The sequence below is a fragment of the Eumetopias jubatus genome, unplaced genomic scaffold, assembly GCF_037043125.1.
Source record: "Eumetopias jubatus isolate StellerSeaLion01/CBP00866 unplaced genomic scaffold, mEumJub1_p1.0 scaffold_7, whole genome shotgun sequence".
In the NCBI taxonomy this organism is placed as follows: Eukaryota; Metazoa; Chordata; class Mammalia; order Carnivora; family Otariidae; genus Eumetopias; species Eumetopias jubatus.
Window position 1 is genome coordinate 116043286 of NW_028274813.1, and position 17837 is coordinate 116061122.

Sequence of the window (17837 nt, forward strand, 5' to 3'; positions counted from 1 at the left end):
CCCTGGCAAGCAATGGCCTCTCTCAGCTGCTGTCTTTCCATCCATAAAGGGGTTAATAAGACCTAGCCTACCTGCTCTGACCGTAAGGTCAAAGGAAGCTAAAATACATGGGAGTGCATTTGTTAAGTGGCCACCATTATATGAGTGATTTAGTATTATCTTACTTTCTCTTTCCTTTCCTTTTTTTTTTTTTACATTTACTGAAAGACACCAGTAGACCAGACTTTATATATGTTACTTAAATTAGTCTGATCCTTACAGCATCCTCGTGACATAAGCCTTGTTTCCTCCATTTTTCCAACAAGGTCCAGGGATTAAGGGGGAGACTAGTCATTGTTGGAGTGGAGGTTAGAATCTCGCTTGTTGGCTCCGTGTCTAAGTGGACTCCCTCCACCCCTCCGGGCTGCCCCCACGGAGGACTCCTTATTCAGGGACTGACGCTGGCCCAAGGCCTAAGGCTGTCCTAAGGGGTTCACAGAGTTCCATGGGCCTCCTTTGCAGGCTGGGCCTCAAGTCACCCTAGATACCTGGCTTTTTGCTAATGGTCTCAGGGTGACTGGTACTGAGGAAAGAGAAATTAACTTCCTTCCATCCTTTCCACAGGACCCAGCAGAGAAGAGAAATACATTTTGACAGTGGGCCAAGTTGGATCCTATTAACTCTAGGCCAAAGGCAAAGCTTATGGGGCAAAGAGCAGGTACAACGGGAACTTCAGAATATGTTTCAAAATTCGAGCTAGATCCTGCACACAGCTGTACATAAAACCTCAGAAGTGGTTTCTTAAGATGAGTTGGAAGAATATATCACTGCAGTGACTTAACCACTGCATCTAAAAGTTTTAAAGCAGCCAGTACACAGAGACAAAAAACTCACACCATCTCTCTGAAGGACAGTAACTAGCATCCCGCCTCTGGACTCCATCTGTGTACCAGCAAGATTAACGCCTAAGAAAATCTGGCCAGGATCCAGACAGAGAGCAAAACACAAGTGAATGGGGAGGAACTTTCTGCAGAGGGCCTGAGGCTATCTGCTTCTGTCGAAGTGAGCAATCTGGAAGCAGACCGCTGAAGGCCAGCCAGGGCTTCGGAAAGGTAAGACTGCCCAACAGAGTATCCTCCTTCTCTGCTCGCCCCAGATTTCCAGGAGGAATCTGTTAAGGATGAGGTGAGCCCAGGGGTCAGAAGAGATGATGGAAATGAGGGAAATACTGTATCCTGTCTCCCTGCGAAGACCAGAGGCCAGTGTGGTCCAGGGGGGGAAGCACTGCAATGAGCCCTAAGAGACCCCTGTTTCCATCTTCATCTCCTAATTGCTGTGTGATGTTGGGCACACCTCTCCCCTTCTCTGTGCCTCAGAGCGCCCCCATCTGCTGAATCTAGGATTGGGCCAGATGCCCTCTAAGGACCCTTTCATTTATAACATACAGTGGTCCTGGGACATGTTGGGTGTGCCTGTGGTAAGAAAGGAGCTGCCATGGGGCGCAGAAGATCAACTGTACAAGATATTCAGGCAAGAAACCAGCAAACTGTGTCACCCGGGAGTCTCTACAGGGTCACAGCGACAAGCAATTTAAGCTTTCTAAAAAAGCTAAGATGGATGAAACAGAGTGCCTTTACAGAGCAGAGATCTGACAAACACTACCTCAGCCAGGTGAGGTCAACGTCAGCGGTGAGAAGTCATGTTGATAGTAGGCACCCTCGATGTGACGTGATGTGATGTGATGTGATGTGATGTGATGATCTTCCTCGCCAAAACCCATAACTCCAGTCTAATCATGAGAAAAACATCAGACAAATCCCAGTCACGGGGCATCCTACGCAATACTTGGCCGGTACTCCAAATGGTCAATGTCATCGAAAACGAAGTCTGAGGAACTTTTATAGCCAGGAGGAGCCTAAAGAGATATGATAACCATATGTAATGCGGTGTCCTGAATGGGATCCTGGAACAGATCAAGGACATTAGCTAAAAACTAAGGAAATCAGAACAATGTATGGACTTTAATAATAACATACCAATATTGATTCATTAATCGCAACAAACACACAATACTAATGTGAGATGTTAACAGGGGAAATTGGGTATGGGGTATGTGGGAACTCTGTACCATCTTTACAACTCTTCTATAAATCTGAAACCGTTCTAAAAAATAAAGTTTATTTTAAAAAGAGCTAAGATGAATAAAATCTTGGGAAATATTTATACAGATATATCTCAGGGAGAGAGTGGGATGAATGCAAATTGACTGTTTCATTTAAACTGAGATTCTACACATTTCATGGGAACTTCAGTAAATTTCAGCATTTTAGGTAGCACATATGAATTGGATGTGGAGATTGCTTTATTAAACTGAGAATTCCAGCAGGGAGAGAGAAAGCAAGAGTTTTTGACAAAGAGGACTAGAATGACCTAGAGGGGGGTCAGGGGCGGCGGGGAGGTGGGTAGCAGCAAGGGACTCTTTGGAAATGCCACTGAGACAGCTGAGCACAGCTGCGTCTGTGCCTGTCCGAGAGCTGCGTGCAGGCTCCAGTTTAAAGATACCCTGGCGCCTTATCTGGCCAGCGTCTCCACCGAGCGCCGAGAAGTGACATGGGTAGAAAATGACCCTAAGCAAGGTGGGCTGGGAAAGAACAGTGTTCCATTAGGACAGCTGGGTCTATTCCTGGCTCTAAAAGCCCTCAACTAGCCGTGAGCTCTCAGGCAAATCACCCACTGCTCTGTCATCTTATCTATAAAATAAATGGGTCTATGTGGGGGAGAGGCGATGGGCTTGCATAGTCACCATTCATCATGGGTCAGGCTTTAGGCTACACCATCTCACAACCATCCTTCAAGGATTTTATTAACTATTCCTCTTTTTCAGATTAGGAAAATCAAGGGCCACGCAGGTCCCCTCAGTGACCAAAGCCACAAGGCCCATAAGTGGCCAGGCTGGCTTTGCACTCAGGTCTGTCCCTAAAGTCTATTCTTAACCGTTCTAGATGCTACTCTCTCAAAGCATTTGGCCATCCCTGATGTGTCATGAGCCGGCACTCTCATCTTTTTTAAGGATATTTGTGACCCAGTCAAGTCTCAAACCTGGTCCTAAAATAGAGCTGAAAATGAGGCGTCCACGTGCCCCACTCCATGGAGTGGGCATTACTCAGCTTTGGGAGAGCAGCAGTCCTGGTTTCTCTGCTCTTACCGGCCCCTCCTGCCTTCCCTGTGGCCCGCTGGGATTCCAGCCCAGCTGGCCCTTTTTGCTGTTTCAACTAAGATGACAGGCTTCAGGTGTTTTTTAAGTTAAAATGGCTTGTTTCTGTTCATCTCTTTTCCAGATGTCGCTACCTAGAGGGAATCTGTCTTTATTTATTAGCTCTTTCCTGTGCAGAATCCAAGGGAGTCTCCCTCTGGCCGGGACCCCTGGGAAGGAGGCCACATGTGGGGTCTCTGTGGGCTCAGGACGGGGGTTCCTGATGGAAAGCACTGGGGGTGGGGTTGCCATTAGGGTTTTCTCTCAGCCCCATGGCCCATACACTGTTACCGTGAGGCATGCGGTAGGGTCAGCTTGTTCTCTGCTGGGCTGGGAGGCTGTGTGAGAGTTTATGAAGGGCACATGTGGCACCCCGTCTGTGTCTGTCACGTGGCCAACTGCAGCCCCATGGTGTTCATTTTCCTATTAGACAGTAGACTGAGAGCTGCCTGAACAAGCTCCAGCCAGGTCCTGGATGACACCCAGATCTGTCCTCTCCCCTCTTCCTCCAGACCTCTGTCTGCCCCAAACCTAGGCCTCTCTCCCCTGGGTGGTTGCAACAGCCTCTCAACCCAGGCTTTCTATCTCCATTCCTTGCCCTCACCCATCCTGCCTCCAACAGCTGCCAGAGAGATCCATCAAAAACTCCAACCTGAGCAGACCTCCCACCCCTGCTTCTAATATTCCCAGGCCTCCCGCTTCCCTACAGGGTGGAGCCCAAATTCCTAGGTCAGCACGTGGGCCTTTCCCAAGCCTGCCTCCAGATCCTCCTACCTCCTCTCTCTGCTCATACCCTGAATGGCCTTGAGCTCCCCTGGTACAACACCCACCCTAATGCCTCACCTGTCCCCTCTGCCAGGCACCCTTTTCCAAGTGGCCCTGCCCAATGTTGGCTCCTCTGGAAACCCATCCACTCCCCTGCCCCCAAACCCCGGCGTGCAGAACCCCAGATATGTCCCTGCTGAAACATGCATGTACCAGACTGCCCCTGTTCATTTATGGGCCTACCAGACTAGAGTCACCCAGAGCCTCCTGGGGGTAGGGGCCAAATCCTCTCCATGGCAGTGCCCCCAGTGCCCAGCACAGGTTGGGATGGTGCTGGTGGACCAGATGCACATGGGAGAATGAAGCTGATGCCAACCACTTCGGGACTAGAACACCGGTCTTTCCGGGTCCACAATCCTGTAAAGACTGCCCCACACCCAGGATCCCATGGATGATGCACTCCTGAGGGTTGTGTCCCCTGATGTCCCCTCTTGTCACTCATAAGCATGTTGTGCTGAAATAAAAGGCCATGGTATTCCCAAAGTAGATAAAAAGATCTGGCTCCCTGACAGACATTCCAGGGAGATGATTTTGAAGACTCTGTGTGCCTGTTCCTGTGGGACATTTCTAGAGATTAATTTGTGGTGACATTCCACAGGTTTCCCACTCCCTCCAGCTCTTCCTCCAGCTAGGAGAGGTTGGGGTGGAGGAGCCAGGAGACCCACCACGAATGGGTGCGGGGCTGCAGGCAAATGTAAGTCAGACGAGGCCTGCCCTGGGGGAGCATCCCATTCAGCGGGAGAAGCAGTTCCGCGTGCAGATAACCAGAGCCCACGGCAGCGAGTACCCAGTGCTCTGTGGAGGCCCACAGCAGGGCTGCGGGGTAAGGGAGAAGTGACTGCTGCAGGAGGGGAGTGCCGTGTTTAGTGGAAAAGCCAGGACTTGCAGGGCTGCACACAAATTAGTTAGGCAGGGCTGGCAAGGGTTCAGGCAAGGAGCACAGCACAACCAGAACGAAGGGATGGGATGGCACAGGGTTTGTCAGAAGGGCAGGTGACTCCATCTGACTCCGTCAGAGTGTTTATATACGAGATGAAGGAGGTATGACGTTGACAAGCTAGGGAGACGCGTGCGGCCCTCAGACCCCCATGGGGAGTGCCCGGGTGCTCGGCAGTGGGGCAGAGGGAGGGACTGAGGGGTGTCCAGCCTCACTGCACTGCAAGCCAGAAGTGCTGAGCCCCACACAGGATAAGTGCCTGGACTGGCCCTGGGGACTAAGGGTGGGGGGCATAGCTTATGTGGCTCATAGAGCAAAGGGCAGTGGCCCTGTCGTTTCCCCAGAATGCAATGGAGAGGCCAGAATGACCATATATGTCAGTTCGTCTATTCTCCTCCACACGTTCTACCACCTTGCTAGCTGGTCCCCTCTATGGCATTCCCACCTTGCACAACGGGTACCAGATCATTCGTTCCCTGGAGGCTGTGTTTCTACAGAGCTTTGTAGCCTTGCTGCAGGACCCAGCTGCCCGCCCCCTTGGCTCTGCCGAGCATGGCCTCACAGGGCTTGTCACCTCTCTGTCTTCCCCACAGCTCCTGGAAAGCACAGAGAACTGCTAACACCTCTTTGGGGGTGTCTGGGGGTCCTGGGTGGTGACTGGCCCACAGTGTTGCCCAGCAACCTCTGCAGAGAGAAGTTGTCCCCTGCTCTAGAGACCACTGTGTTGAGAAGACTCTGATGAACTGAGTTGGTGACTCAGCTGGCTCAGGCTGGAGAGCTGACTGGTCACTGTGGTACAAAGAAAAAGCACCCAGGCCTGGGAGTCGGTGCCGAGCCCAGGCCTGGCTAGGCTGAGCAGGAGTGACCTTAAGAGACTGGTTTCCCACTCTCTGGGCCTTAGGGGGCCCTGCAGTTCTGGCCTCCTGCGGCTTTATAGGACTCTGGGCCCTGAACAGAACCGGAAGTGGCAGGGCGTTACCCCTTGCTCCTGACAGATCTGCGTCAGTCTCTCCAGCTGCTCATCTTGGATGACCTTGGCCTTCTCGTACTGCTGGATGACCATCTCCATCTCCACCTTCACCGGCAGGACATAAGCTGGAAGACAGAGACAGCTCCGTGAAGAACTTGGCAATAGCGGGGCTCAGGCGGGGGAGGGGCCGGTCCCAGCAGCCAGCCAGCCACAGGTTCAAGTCCAGGAGCAGTTCCTAGAGGAGCCAGGGAGTGTGGGGGCTAGGGGGATGCTAGGCACCCCCAGAGCACCCAGTCTAAGAGGGCTAGGTGACTGAGAGATCTCCCGCGGTGACTGAGAGATCCGTTTTCCTCCCTTGCCCTAGTGACAGCACCTTTCATTCCGGCCGTGTGCACAGATGCCCAGAGCAAGGGCTGGATTTTTGAGTCTCCTGCACGGCTGTGGGCAGCAAGGAGGCCACAGTCCGGACACTGGCAGGCAAGGGCAGGCGTCATGCAGCAGCTTCCAGGAGCTGGCAGATGAGGAAGTGGAAATACTGGAACCCTCACTCACTGCTGGTGGAACAGTAACATGGGGCAGCCACTCTGGAAAACAGCTGGGCAGTTCCTAAGATGGCTAAGACAGAGTGACCACAGGGCTTGGCGAGTCCATGCCTAGGCACCTCAGAGAAACGAAAACATACCTCCACACAAAAGCTTGGACATGGATGTTCACAGAAGCCAAAAGTGGAAACAAGCTAAATGTCTGGCAACGGATGGGTGGATAAAGAACATGGGGTCTGTCCATATAGAAGAGCACGACGCAACAATAAAAGGGAATGAAGCTCTGATACATGCTACACACAGATGAACCCTGAAGATGCTTTTGCTCAGTGAAAGAAGGCAGACACAATAGGACACGTATCCTATGGTCCCATTTATAGGAAACGTCCAGAAGAGGCAAACCTACCGAGACAGGAAGTAGGTTAGCGGCTGCCTAGGGCTGGGAGGGTCATGTGGAGTGACTGCTAATGGGTACAGGCTTTCTTTCTGAAGTGGTGAAAAGACTCTAAGCTTAGGTTTTGGTGATATTTGCATGACTCTAGGAATATACTAAGAGCCACTGAATTGTGCACTATAAATGGGTGGTCCATGGTGTGTCAACTGTATCTCAATAAAGATGTCTAAAGAGAAAGGGCAGCTGGGGCTTTCCTTTTGCCTCTTTATCTTCTTCCTCTCTTCCTTCTTCCTAGTGGCTGAGATGAGGATGTGATGGCTGGCCCTGCAGCAGCCATCCTGGACCATGGGGATGACTTTGGAAAGTAGACAATGTCCAGCAGGGCAACAAATAGGAGGACCCTGGAATCTCGACTACAGAGAGCACCATGTCAGCCCAGGACTGCCAACCTGCAGACTCTCATGTGAGAGAAAGAGGCCTCTGCTCTAAGTCAGTTATTCTGGGTCTCTGTTACTCATGGACAGTCCTATGGACCCAGAGGAGAGAGCCTAGACTCGAGTTGGAGGGCCCCAGGATCTTGCAGCCAGTGGTAGCCCCACAGGCCCCTCCCTTGCGCAATTCTCTGGGCTCTGTGAAGTCTCAGTATCAATTCCTGACCTGACCCCGGCCTCTGGCCTTCACGCTCTTCTCACGTCACAGAACCCAGTTCTTCCTGACCTGTCAGAAACTTCGGTCACACGCCTCTCTTGCCGCTGTATTCTACAACTCTCCACATCTCCACTCTTCTAGTCCCTTTCCACCCGCGGTCTCCCACCCCCGGCGTTCTCTGGCTGCCGCAGGGATCATGCAGAGCAGAGGAAGCGGAATTTTCCTGTTTGCTTCTCAACCGGAGGGCAGCTCACTTGTCCCGCAGACCTGTCTCCAGGCTCCAGAGGCTGGCTCCAGCGGCTTCTGCCTTCTCAGATCTCTGCTGAAGCCAGTTCACACCCAGGGTGAGAGAAGCAAATTAACACCCCCACGTCCACACAGCACATCCCTATCCTGAGGCGCCTAGTGGCACAGCCACGCCTGCTGTGTCAGGAAAAAGGGGGCGCAGCTGGGAAGAGCATTCACAACGGGCTGTCAGATCCATCAGTGTGAGGGTGTCCAGCTGTTCAGAGCCGGCAGAGAAGAGCCAGAAGGCGCTGTTCTGTTCTGCAGGGAAAGGATGTTCTCGTGAATGGAGCCAAGGACAGCACCCTGAGCCGATGGGGGTGAGTGAACAAAGAGCACACTGGTGGTTGCCAGTGGGCCTGAGTTCCGCTTCGGGCTCACAACCTGCTTTGCTGTGTGACCCTTATCCCTCTTAGCCTCAGTTTCCCCATCTGTCAAATGACAGGAATAGACTACACGACCTCTCAGAGCCTTCCCAGTTTGGGCCTTCCAAAGTTGGACCAGTCACATTCCAGGCTGATGAAGATTCTGGATTAGGAGCTAGCTCCCTGACAAGACATCACACCCAACAGAGCTAACTGGGTGGGATGTGGGGGCAGGGAAAAGGGAGAGGGTGCCCTGCCAGGGGATGAGAGACCCCAGAGGCTGTCCTTCCTGCCTCATACCCTCCCCCCACTGCCTGGCAAATGCTGTTGGGGTATTCTCATAGCCACGATTTCTGACATTTGCAACACAAATTCAGGGCCAGAGTGACCTTAGAGTCTATATACTATAGAGTCTATAGTCTTTTTTTTTTTTTAAAGATTTTATTTATTTGAGAGAGAGAGAGAAAGCACATAAGATGGGGGGAGGGTCAGAGGGAGAAGCAGACTCCCCGCCGAGCAGGGAGCCCGATGCGGGACTCCATCCAGGGACTCCAGGATCATGACCCAAGCCGAAGGCAGTCGCTTAACCAACTGAGCCACCCAGGCGCCCTATACAGTCTATAGTCTTAACAGTGTGTCCCAGTGGTTTGAACCTGCTCCAGAGGCTCAGAAGGTCCTTAGAGATGCCCCCCCAGAGAAGAGAGGCAAGGAAGTGGGCTCTGACCCCCCACTCTGAGTTAACCAAAACACTCTACTTTTAATCTATCTTTCACACTGGAGAGCTGCATAAGATTTTGCAGAAGAAAGGGTTTTGCGACTTAAAAAAAGCTTGGGAATCATCATTTGTACAACCTCCTTGTCAGGCCTTGCCCCTCCATGCGACCACCTGGCTCAGGCTGCCCACACTCCCACAGGAGCCCACCTCCTAGAGAGGCAGACCAGACCATCTGCAGTGGCTCTGTGCCTAGTCTGGCTGAGGTGAGGTGGGCCTCCCTGTCATGTCCTTCGAGGTCCAAGGACCACCCTCTGGAACCTGGAGTTGGCTCCTCCCTCTTCCCCATCCCCAGGCCACCCCATCCTAGTTCCCTGCCCTGTTCTTCGGGGACGAGGTTTCCAATCTTCTCTCACCCAGGCGTCCCTCCTCAGGGGGTGGCGGGGGGGAGACACACTCAGGTCTGTCACCGCTTTCTGGAAGTAGATGAACCACCCGGGTCAGGGCAGAGCTCTCTAAATGAGGTGGCTCCGTGGGGAGGGTGGCCTTTGCCTCTGATGGTAGAAGGCAGGGAGAGAGCAGAGCGGATCAGACACTCTCTGGGAATGGAGGCCCAGATGGGAGCATGCGTCACTGAAACTGACTAAAACAAGCCAAAACCCAGACCAAGCCAGCCCCTCCCTGGAAACACTCTCAAGTTGTTTGTGGGTTGACAGGCTTGGGTGGGGCACCCCTTGTTGGACACAGAGGGGAGATGGGCCCCGCAGGGAGCAGCCCCTTTACTAGTCAGCTGGACAGAGCCAGTGGTGAGTCAGCGGCAGGCGTGCATCCAAACACTCAGGATGTACAACACTGGTGTTCCAGAATGGCAGGCCCTGCTGTAAGTTCTCATGTGAGAACATACAATAAATAGTTCTGTCGGAATGAACGCTCAAGTGTTTGCATGTGACATCTGGGCACTGTGTGTGGTTCCCGAACACGTGACATTGAATGAGCAGTGACAGGCTTGGTCTCTCTGAGCCAGCAGTCTCCGTCCTCCAATCCCTGAGGCTGGCTGGGTCATCCCTCCCCCACATCCCGTAACATGTGGTCTCTCTCCTCTCTTAGTTGATAGCTCCAGGTTCGGTAGCAGCCACCTGTCACCCAGCCAGCTCTGCTGACCCTTTTTGGACCACTCACCATCAATGACCCTCTTCACCCGCCAGATCCGGAGCATGATAATGAGGCTGATGGCATCCCAGGGGCTCCTGGGCCCATTGGCCACGGTGGACGCCACCATCGGGGCCAAGGACAGGATGATCACAGCCCCGTCAAACACCTGTGAGAGGAACTGGATTTCAGTGTCTTGGGCCACCTTCCTGAATGTCCCAGAAGCAGGTCAGGCAAAGCAGCTGGTGCCGGCCGGTTTCTCCAGGAGATCTGTCCCCACATCAGGCTCCCTTATCCCCGGCTGTCTCTCCTGACTCTCCTCAGTCTCTTTAGTGACCTCCCCGCTCCTAGACATGCCCCTGAACACTCTTTTTCCTCTTAAGTTACCTCAGCCCATCCCCAGCCTTTGTTCTGAGGGCCTGGGGTTGCTCCCAGCATCTTTTCCCAGCATCTCGTCCCTTCCTGCGATGGGGCCTGTATTCCATGTCCCAGGGTTCCTATTCTAGCCTCGCTGAATCCCTCATTGGTAGTAGGGGCTGAAGGCAGGACCCTTCCCCTTGGGTAGCAGAGGAGCCCAGAGCCCACATCTCATTTCTATCTGATGCTGAGTCTCTCACCACACAGGGAGGCAGGGCTAGGAGAAGAGGGAGTCCAGCATGGGCAATTCAGCATGCGGCGATTCAGCCTTGGGCCCTGACCTATCTACCTGCTCAAGCTTGGGTTCATCTAGACTTCTATGGGCCAGGCCTCCGTGTCTGTTCCCAGCATTAGGCCCAAAGAGGCTACAGTGTGGATGTGGGGCAGGGGGTGGGCGAGGAAGGAATGGACAGCACACACTGACCGTCTTGCCTTGTCCTAAGTGCACAAAACTCCCAGCGACAGCCAGGCTTCCTCGGCCCCTCATCCCCACCTACTGCGCCAGGCCCTTCTACACGAAGCAGAGCAGCTGGATGCTCTGCTGAAACAAGGCTGAGAAGTGCCTAGATGGTTTCTGGCCTAGCTCTCTGACCAATGGGCCATTTTAGAGTGGACTCGTTTGTTTTAAGACACATTTCAAAGCTTTTCCAAATGATTCAAGAAAACCTTTTAAAATCTTGCCGAATTTTGAGGGGAATTTTTAGACGGTCCCTTTGCCAGGAACTTTCTCCGTCTGCCTGCCCCCTCCCCTCAACCCCAACAACAGAGCTGCAGGGACTCCTGCATCCAGTGTGGAAGGAGCAGGCCTTTTTGATGCTCCCACCCGGAGGGACATTTTCCGGCTCCCAGGATGGCCAGCGTGGGGGGTGGGCGTGGACACTGGCCTTTACCTCTATCTTGTTTTCAATATAATCCCAGATCCCAAGGACCACAATCCGCAGAACAGTCTGAGGAGAGGAAATGAGAGAAGAGATTATAGTTACTGCTCTCCAGCCCCTGCCCCTCCCTACCCCCAGCAGAGAAGATTCCGGCTCTGCATCCTTGTTCGGTAATGGAAAACATCTTCACCATCCGCTGTTTCTCAGCCCACATGCCCTCTCTACCACACTGCCTCAGCTCCTGGTTTGTGTCACGATCTGTGCAAACCTCCCCCTGCACCCCAACACCCTGCAGGGCTCCCAGGACATACAGAATATACTCCTAGCCTTTGAAAAAGCACTCAGGCCCATCTCCCTCTCCTCAGTCATCTCCTGCACTCCTGTCTATGCCACAAATCTACAAACATGCAAGCTCTTTCCTCTTTTGCCTTGCCTTTGCATGTGGCAGACTATCTGTTCACCCCTCTCTCCACCCCATCTCTTCTCTTTCTTATAGAATAACTGGATAATTAGCATGGTCACCCAGCTACAGCTGGCATTTCCCAGCCGTGGAAGGTATTAGGCTCCTCTTTCCCTCTTCCCAAAGACTAGAATGTGCAGGTATGGTGGTGAGCCATCCTCAGGTAGGGAGGGCTAGGTGACAAGATGGAGGCATCCTGGGTCCCCAGCAGCCCCACACCACCACATCTGCCTGAACTGTTCACCCCACCTGTCCTTCCATGAGAGAGAAATGGACCCTGCCTTGTTGAAGCCCTTGTGTTTTCTGTTTTCTTGTTAGAGTAGCGTGGCCTGTGCGCTAAGCAGCAGTGCCCTCTCCTTTCTCTACCTGGAAAAGGCCTTCCTGTCCTTCTGGCCTCTGCTCAGATGTCACCTCCATGAAGTTCTCCCACATTCCCTGGGCTCAGTGCCTCTTTCCTTGGTGTTCCTGTAGAACTTGGAACATCAGTCACTCTCTGCGGCACTTCGTCGTACCTTGTGGTGATTACCTCCCTGATGCCCCAGTCAAGGCTCAAGAGACACCGATTTCTCTCCATTACCCCCAACCCCTGACATAGAGTAGACACGGAATGCTTGTGAGGTTTGAGTGAATGAACAAATGCACGCATGAATGACTAATTCCTTAAAACCCCTAGTAATTTATTCCAATGCTGCTGCCTTCAGGCCAGGTTTCCTCATCAAGGCTACATACATCTCCCTCCAAAGAGAATACTTACACACTGGTACATTTGTCTGGAGGCCCTTTCTTAAACCAAGATGACTAGTTCACAGTAATTCACACCAGACGGTGTCTATTCTCCCACGTGCTGCAGTACAGGACCAGCCATCTGAACTCAACAAAGCTGCTGAAAACCCATGGATCTCCACCCACACTTAAACCACAAAAAGGCTTGGCTGATAAAATTCATCTCCTCCTTATAAAAGACTATCCTGTTTTCACGAAGGAATGAATAGGTGGGATGCTGGCAGCATCTTTGACAACGGAGAAGGTCATGTGACAGCCTGATGTCCATTCTCACATGGCTTCCTGATCTCCCGGGTAGGGGACCCGTGCTTAACTGTAAGACAGCTCCAAGTGGGTGGACAGAAATCTGGGTTGAGGTCCAAGATATCTTGAGATCACAGCTCAGTAATGGACTTGTTGTGTGGCCTTGGGCAAGTCAGATCCCCTCTCTGGGCCTCAGTTTCCCCTCTGCCAGAGAGATGGGTTAAATGATATGAATCTTCCAATTCTTTATGAAACTAACCTTTGCCATTTACTGTATACCAATAAGTGCCGGGCCCTGGGCCAGCCCTCCTCACATGTGGTTCTCGTTTTGCAGAGAAGGAAGCTGAAGCTCACAGAGATTAAGGAGGCGGCCCAGGTCACTCAGGCATTGGATGGTGAGCTGGCCTTTGGACCCAGACATTTTTGATTCTGCATAGTATACTCAAGCAGTGTAACCACCATGGGCCTGGTTTCTCTGGTTGCTGTTCAATCCATCTAACTGTGCTGACATTGAAATTTGGTCTTTGTTGCCTCTGAAATGTCACACCAGCCACATCCACTCCAAATTCTCAGTTGTGAGGCTCCCGAAGCAAAAAGTGCAGGCCAGGATAGAGGGGAACAGGGCCTGGTCCGAAGAGGATTTCTCCTGCTGCTTCTCCTTCTCCTTTGTCCTCTTTTAAGATTGTGGTAAAATACACATAACATAAATTTTACCATTTTAGCCATTTCTAAAAGTGTACTGTGGCATTAAGTACATTTGCACTGTCATGCGACTGTCACCATCATTTGTCTCCAGAAGTTTTCCATCGTACTCACTAGACACGAACTCCCCGCTCACCCCCCACCCCCACCCCCCGGCCCCGATCCTGCCAGCACTGTTCTACCTTCTGTTACTGAGGTTGACTCCTCTAGGAACCTCCTATAAAAGGAATCTTGCCTCTTCTTTATAAGCAAGCAGCAGCCCAGGGGATGTGGGGCTGGGGGATGAAGAAGGGAGCTGGCCAGGCATGAGCTGCAGCCAGCAACCCCCGCGAGGTGAGGAGCCAGCAGCAGGCAGCGCGCTCCGAGCCTCTGGGCTTCGAGGAAGGGATGGAAGTTGAGCGGCTAGAGGACTGAAGCAGTACCACAGAAACAAGCCGCGCAGCTGGGGCATGGGGCTCCCTGCCTCCCTCCTTGCTGGCCCACCCACCCAGGATCTGTCCTCTGAGGCCCGGCTCATGTCACCCTCCTCTGGGGGAGCCTTTCCTTCCTAACCCGGCCCATGGAAACAGAACAGCCCAAGGCAGCTGTGGAGAGGGCTGTGGAAACACCTCCTGGTCCAGCCTCCCACCGCAAAGGGGGAAATGGTGGCCTGGAGACAGCTGCTCCAAGTCCGAGTCAGAGCTAGAACAAACCAGCTCCAAGACACCCAACCTGGTGGCCCTCCCCTGCGGCGTCCTTTGCCAAGCTCCCCTGTCCGCGGAGACAGGCACCTGGCCACACTGCCCTGCCATGGGCTGACTCATCCAGAGATGGCTGTGTTTATCAACATGCAGGCAAGGACCCCCTGTGTCAGCAAGATCTGGGGATCTGTCCCAGCTGCAGATTCCTGGGCTGGCATGGAGGTCCAGATATCAGAATCTCTGCGGGCAGGGCCCAGGAATATGCCTTTTCCACAAACTTCCCTAGGGTACCCACTGGAAACCATAGGGATTTATCAAGTGACATGCCCCGAGTGAAAACAGGGAGGCCACATGCCCAGATGCAACAGGGAGGAGAATTATAGCAGCAGTCAAAACTCGGATTCTCTTTCTGGCTCTCTCCCTTACTAAGCATGTGCCAACGGCTAGCACAAAGGTGGACTCGCGCCCCATGCTGCCCGCCTCACCGGGCTGCTACAAAGCTCCACGGGAAAGACAAGAGCAGGGCAATGTTTTATCACCCACTCCCACCCCTAGAACCCTCCTCCTGCAATCCTGCCCACAAGAGTTGCAAAGGGCTTTGAGCAAGGGTCCAAGGGAACTGAAATCCTCAGCTCCAGCTGCCTCTTTCCCATCTGGGACTGAGGGTTTTCAGCCTCCTTCATTCCAACCTTGCCTTCAGGAGATAAGGATACTCTGACACATGGGATAGGCCAAAGTCTTGGCGAAACCTCAATGACAGCATTATGTGTTTACTATAAGCCCAGCTCCTGTGCTGTCTTGCAGGTGCAGAAACAGGCTCAGGGAGAAACAGGTAAACCCTTTGGTCCTCAGGCCCCTCTTCATTCCCACCTCAGGTACCCTCATCTTGGGCAACACCACAGTGTTGCCCCCGCAACACTGCAGCTGGGCAGGGTGGGGGAGGGGGAGGGGGTGCAGGCTGGCCTAGGGAATACTACCCACAGCGCGCACTAGGTGGCTGGGGGCTGACCCCAAGCACTTCTTCAAGAAGCACATCTACTCTTGGGCAAGTTTTCTCTGCCCAGATAGCTGCTGACTCCAAATCCCCCCCATCCCCAGGTTAAACGAGAGCAGCAAGAGGAAGACATGGAATCCAGGATCCAGCCACAAGGAAGAAGTAAGAAATGTGAGGAACCCTTACAGGGGCTGAAAGCGGTCTTGAATTGGCACGCAGAAGAAAGGCTTTCTGGAGGCACCTGGGTGGCTCAGTCGTTAAGCGTCTGCCTTCCGCTCAGGTCATGATCCCAGGGTCCTGGGATCGAGCCCCGCATCGGGCTCCCTGCTCGGTGGGAAGCCTGCTTCTCCCCCTTCTACTCCCCCTGCTTGTGTTCCCTCTCTCGCTGTGTCTCCCTCTGTCAAATAAGTAAATAAAATCTTAAAAAAAAAAAAAAGGCTTTCTGGGTAACAAGTGCAAATTGGGGGTGATGGGTGGAGCACAATAGCGCCTCCTAGGCTTAGGTGTTGATAAAACAGGAGCAGAGGAACCAGCCTCCCCTTCACTCTTCCATCCTTACACCCTCAAAATCCATGGGTATGGAGCAGTGAGCCAGAGACTGCCTCCTCCCCAGGAGGCTGGTGTCTTCCTAGGGGTCGACACGTGAACCTCCTGACCAGTCACAGTAGCCAACACCTCCGACACCTCCGGGGGACCTGGGCTCCCAGGCAAACTGGCTGCACTCTCCCTGGTGCTGGCTTCATTTTGGCAGGAGGTTCCCAGCTACCTTAAAAGAATGAGTAAGAGGCCCGTAGGGTAGAGCATGAGGTGGTGGACAACACGACCAAATGCCAGTCCCTAAATGTTGAGCGTGTGCGTTCTGTGCCAGCCCTCGGGTCAGGAAGCAAGCCTGAGATAACACAAGTTGTGCAAAGTTGAGTTGCAGAACTTCCTCTCAGCCCAAGAACCTTCTCAATTTCCTCCATTCTAAAACATCCCTCACTGACTCCATGTCTCGCTTTGGCCACTGCCATCTCCCTTCTCCCAGGCAGAGGTTTGGAGGATGCGTCTCCACTTAACCCACTGCAATCTGCCATGAGCCCCACCACAGCGGTGGAACCGCTCACACCTTGGTTACGGACGACCCCTTGTTGTCAGGTCTCATGGAGAATGTCCTGCGATTTCTTAATGTGGCGGCGTGTGGTGCGCTGGGCACTTCCCTCCTCTTCAAGGACCCCCCCTTCTGCCTCCAGGGTACCAGAGGCTCTGGGTACTCCTCCCACTTCCCTGGCCACACCGTCTCATTCACCTGTCCATACCGACAGTGTTTCCCAGGACTCCAGTTTCTTCTCTTCTCCCTCCCCTTATCCCTGGACGATCATACCCTTGGCTGCAATTCCCACCGACACCTGGAAGCCCTCTAAGTCCATGTGTCCGGCTTAGAAACTTCCTCCTACAGCAGCTCTGGCTTGGCAAACCCCATCACTATCGCCTCTTTGGCTTGTCTTCTCCACTGCCGTGCTCCTCCAATCCCTGGCCACTAGTGATGATCAGTGTAGCCTTTAATCTCTTTCCCGCTTGTCCCCTTCTCCATCTCCCTTCCACTTTCCGGTTCCAACTGTTAACCTCGCACAGCTGAGCCATGCCTCCTACATGGTCTCCAAATTCCAGTCTTCCCCCTTCCTCCGGACCTGGCTGTCAGGGTGATTTCTCTAAAGAGCCAATTTCATCAGGCCCCTCTTCTGCTTAGAGGCCTCCGGGGGCTCCCCACTGGGTTCGGGTCAAGACCCCAATTCCTGAGCAAGACATTAGGGGCCTTTGTGACCTGGTCTTGACGGGGTTCCCCCGACGTCTCACCACCTCCCCTGCCATCGTGGACAACCAGACATGTGGTGCTGGCTCCCACCTCTGTCCCCTGCGCATTCTGTGACCGCTGCCTGAGGTCCTTCCAGCTCACCCACCTGGAAGCTCACCACGTCTGCAGGCAGATTGCTTCCAAGCAATGCTTCCATTGCTTCCACGACTGCCTTAAGCTTGCACTTCAGTTCCTTTCCCAGGGCTCTCACATTTGCTTGGCTGCTTCCCAGCCGACTACAAACACCCTGAAGCCAGGCCTGCACAGTGGCACCCGATTTTTATCTCTGCGCAGCACCCTTGGCACCTGGCTGAGGCATGCGAAGACGAAGGGCTCCTGGCAGTGGTGGAAAAGCAGCGAGGAGTCACGGCAGGCTCGCTCTAGGGCTGGCCCCGGGGGGGCACATGGCACAGGCTGGGGATGGCAGCAACGGACCTTCTGAATCAAGCCTGATCCCTCGAGAAGTCCAGTGCTCTGGGCTCTTACCCATTACTTCCTCTTCAGCCTTTTTAGGGCACTTTCATAATCCTATCAGGCTTTCCCTGAGAGGTGGTGGGGCAGCTGCTGTTCACATGATGGATGGGACGAGTGAAGTCAGAAGGGACAGGATGGGCAGGGGCTCTCTCAGCTGGGGTAAGGCAGGTCTGGAGCCCCGATTTCCCTCCACCTCTCTGAAACATGGAAAGGGAGACAGGGACTACATCCTCTCCCCGAAGTGTGAGTATGATCCACCTTAGGGAGGGTCAAGAAGGCAGCCCAGCCCCTAGCACAGGTCCAATTCCCTCAG

The 17837-nt window shown here is 53.3% G+C and overlaps 1 protein-coding gene across 1 annotated transcript in view; it reads right to left on the reverse strand.

Moving 5' to 3' along the window:
- The window catches only part of TMEM266 (transmembrane protein 266), a 69532-nt gene that overhangs the window by 23847 nt on the left and 27848 nt on the right, over nt 1-17837 (reverse strand). Inside the window, exons 5-7 of the mRNA XM_028092678.2 lie at nt 11367-11423; nt 10090-10228; nt 5974-6089 (exon numbers count right to left, since the gene is read on the reverse strand). Of these exons, the coding sequence (XP_027948479.1) occupies nt 5974-6089; nt 10090-10228; nt 11367-11423 (312 nt within the window). The remainder of the gene's footprint in view (nt 1-5973; nt 6090-10089; nt 10229-11366; nt 11424-17837) is intronic.